At 66.7% G+C, this 3,385-nt stretch overlaps 1 protein-coding gene across 1 annotated transcript in view; it reads left to right on the plus strand.

Annotated features, from left to right (window-relative positions):
* MNEG_0412 (hypothetical protein) overlaps window positions 1–2,815 on the plus strand; it is a gene marked incomplete at both ends in the record, with an annotated part of 3,469 nt that extends 654 nt beyond the window's left edge. Inside the window, 5 exons of the mRNA XM_014051115.1 lie at window positions 334–450; window positions 749–1,141; window positions 1,487–1,785; window positions 1,950–2,198; window positions 2,689–2,815. Coding sequence (XP_013906569.1) covers window positions 334–450; window positions 749–1,141; window positions 1,487–1,785; window positions 1,950–2,198; window positions 2,689–2,815 — 1,185 coding nt within the window. The remainder of the gene's footprint in view (window positions 1–333; window positions 451–748; window positions 1,142–1,486; window positions 1,786–1,949; window positions 2,199–2,688) is intronic.
* Window positions 2,816–3,385: the final 570 nt, after the last annotated feature.

Here is a 3,385-nt window from a genome sequence, read left to right on the forward strand (position 1 = left end):
GCACATCGCGGGGCGAGAAACCATTGAATGCGTTTTCACGGGAGGGGGCGCTGGGTTTGACAAAAGATGCGGGAAGGGGTGGGCGGAGGTTGAGGCGTCGTGGACGCCGGATCCGTGCTTCCACTCGACTGTCTGCGCTGCCTCGTACGCACAGTCAGCGGTTACACAGCGTCGCGCCGGAGGCATCCGGCTCAGCTGCACCGGGGTCATTGGATCAGCAGCGGGGGCGCAACGTGGCACGCAGCCGTCCACGCCGCCGGCAACGTCCCCAGAGTCTCCTGCATCCCCCTTCCCTTGCCACCCCGCGCCCCCAACGCCCCGGCCGGCCCGCAGGCGCAGGTGCACCATCCCCTGGCTGACGCGGGCGTGATGAGGGCCCTCTTCTCTGCGCTGAGCCGCGAGCTGGAGCGGCGCATGCAGGAGGCCGGCGTGGGGCCGGCGAGCGACGAGGTGCGGCGCAGTGTCCCTCGCCGCCAGGCAGGGACAGGCGCGCGCGGGTCTGGGGGCAGGCCGCCGCCGCGGCGGAAGCGGGGGAGAACAGTCGCTGCTGAGGCCTGGGTCGGCCGAGGCTCGGCCTGACTGGAAGGGGGGGGGGGCGGCGACAGAGGATCAGCGGAGTGCGCTTTGATGGGAGGTACTGTTGTGGTATGAAGTGTTCAGACCCGACGGGTTCAGGCCTCGGCTTTGGGTGACAACAAAAGAGTCGATCACTTTTATGGCGTTCACATTTTACCCTGCTCCAAAACAGGCCCTAGAACTGCTGAACCAGCTACTCTTCAACCCGCCGCCCCCCGCTAACGGCCGCCCCGCCGCTCCCGCCGCGGGGCCCGGCCCACCGGCGAGCGCCATGAGCGCGGGCAATGGCGGCGGCAACTCCAGGGCGGCCGGCGGCGGCGGCGGCGGTTGCGGCGGCGGGTCAGCGGAGGGCGGTGATGGTGATAGAGACCTCCTGGGGCCAGACCTGTCGACAATCGCCGTGCCGCCGTCCGGCCACGGCCTCGGACTTGGGGGCGACAGGTTTACTTACTACGACCCCGAAAACAGCCTGCTGGACTGCGTGCTGGCGCGGGGCAGGGGCCTGCCGATGTCGCTGGCGCTCGTGCACTGTGCGGTCGGCCGCGCAGCCGGCATGGACGTACAGGTGGGGCGGTACACTATCAGGGCGTCAGGGCGACGCACTCCCGGACCCACGGGCCTGTGGCGCGCGGCGCGTGCGCCCTCGTGCTCTTTGTTCCGCCGCGTGACGCAGAAAGGAGTCTGTCACGGCCGCCGCGGCCCGGCGGGTTGCGGCGTCCGGCTTGTGTCAAGACTCACTGCCGTGCGTTCGGCGCTCCCGCGGGCGGGCTGCCTGCGGCCACCGCCGGTTCGCGGTTTTTATTGGGTCTTGCGTTGCCAGCACATCAGCTTGGCACCTCGGATGCTGTGAGGTGGGGGTGCTGTGTGGTTGTTCGATCACTAGCGCTGCCTGCCTCCCCCCAATTCGCAGCTCGTGGCCCTGCCCGGCCACGTCGTCACCCGGGTGACTTGGACGCAACAGAGCGCCACACTGTTACCTGGAGATCTCCGCCAGCATCGGCAGCAGCATCATCACCATCAACAGCAGCAGCAGGGGCGGCAGCAGGGGCGGCAGCAGGGGCGGCGGCAGGGGCGGCGGCAGGGGCGGCAGCAGGGGCAGGGGCAGCTGCTCGGCGAGCAGCAGGTGCAAGACGGTGCGCCCGGCGCGCTGCAGGAGCGATGGGTCGACGTCTTTGCCGGCGGCAAGGTGATGGATTACGCGGCAGCCAGGTGGGTGCGGCCCGTGATTCCTTGTCCGTGCAAAAACCAACTGGCTGAGCTCGGCGCTGTCGTTCCAAGGGCACCGTTGCCCCCTACGCAGTCCCTCAGAGCCCAGCACATCCGCGACGCGCTTGCCCACGCCCGGCCTCCCCACCGCCACCTCGCACGCGCAGGTCTTTCGCCGCCGAGCGCCTGCCCGCAGCCCTCGAAGACAGCGCAGAAGACCTGCTACTGCCGGCACGGCCCCGCGAGATGGTTGAGCGCATGATGACCAACTTGGTCGTCGCCGCCACGCAACACGGCGGCCGCAAGGCCGGCGCGACGTGGGGTGCGACGGCGTGGGCGTGGCGGCTGCACGCCACGTTCATGCTGGCGAATTTTCCAAGGGACGGCGGCATGCACCTGGTGACTCAGATGATGAGGTGGGTACGTTGTATGTGTGTATGTGCGCGCACGTGTGTGTACATGTGTATGTGTGCGTGCGTGTGTGTGCTTGCACAAGTGCATGGAAGCGCAAGAGCGCGCGTGTGTGTATGTGTGTGTGTGAGTGTGTGTGTGCGTGTGTGCGTGCATGTGCGTGCTCGCACGTGTCCGTGCGCGTTTGGGAGCTGGCGTCGTTTGAGAGTGAGTGTGCGCCTGCCTTCCCAGGCTCCGACGCCTGTTTGGCACCACGGACGCTGCGCCCTCATCCATACCACCTGCCAGCGTGTTGTGGTCGGCCACTGGCCAGCCAGGGTGGTTGCGTGCGTCCCCGTGGACATGCCCCGACTTATCCTGCAAGTGCAGCCCGTTTCAACTGATCCCCATTCCACGCACGGCTCATTTCACGCCCAGTCTATGCAACACCCATTATGCACAACGCTCACCTGGATACGCGATTCCCATCACATGCAACGCCGTGCATCCACGCAGGTCGTGCAGCAAGCTGGGGCTGCTGCAAAAGCTGCGGGAGGTTGACACCGAAGTGCAGGAGCGGCTGGCCGCCGGGGCAGTCCAGCTGTGGGGCCTCCGGGATGAGGTGCGCGCGGGGCGCGCGTGACTGGCAGCCCGTTCTCGGCTGCTGCACCAGGCCTCACACCGCCTGCGGGCACTCGGAGGCTTGCCTTGCGAGCGGGCAATGAGCTGCAGGCAGCATCACTCTATCGCACATGGTGGGCAGGGAGGGACACGAGCGGCCTGGAGGACAGGGGGCCGTGCGTCAGCCCGGACAGGTGCCTGAGCAGTGCTCTACTTTACAACGCACGCGGAAAAGCGCTGCGCTAAGCCTTCTCGTGAGCTTGTGTTTGATGTTGCGTGTGTATCAAATCCATCGATCAGGGCGCTCGGGCCATGCAAGGCCTCAATAACAAGCTGGAGATGCGAACGATGCAGTTGTCCAGGCGGGGTGGGCAGCTGCCAGGCGCCTGCTGCTGCGTCGGCGACGTGATAATCACAGGCGGGCGCAACAGCGTTCGCGGCGTTGTCACTGGTGTGTACGTGGGGGTGTGTGCGTCTGTTTGTTTGTGGGCGCGTGCGGTTTGTGCAGTGCTCGAGGTTGTGTGTGTGTGTGTGTGTGTGTGAGGTTGTGTGTGTGTGTGTGTGTGTGTGTGTGTGTGTGTGTGTGTGTGTG

This window comes from Monoraphidium neglectum, assembly GCF_000611645.1.
Source record: "Monoraphidium neglectum strain SAG 48.87 unplaced genomic scaffold scaffold00032, whole genome shotgun sequence".
Taxonomy (NCBI): Eukaryota; Viridiplantae; Chlorophyta; class Chlorophyceae; order Sphaeropleales; family Selenastraceae; genus Monoraphidium; species Monoraphidium neglectum.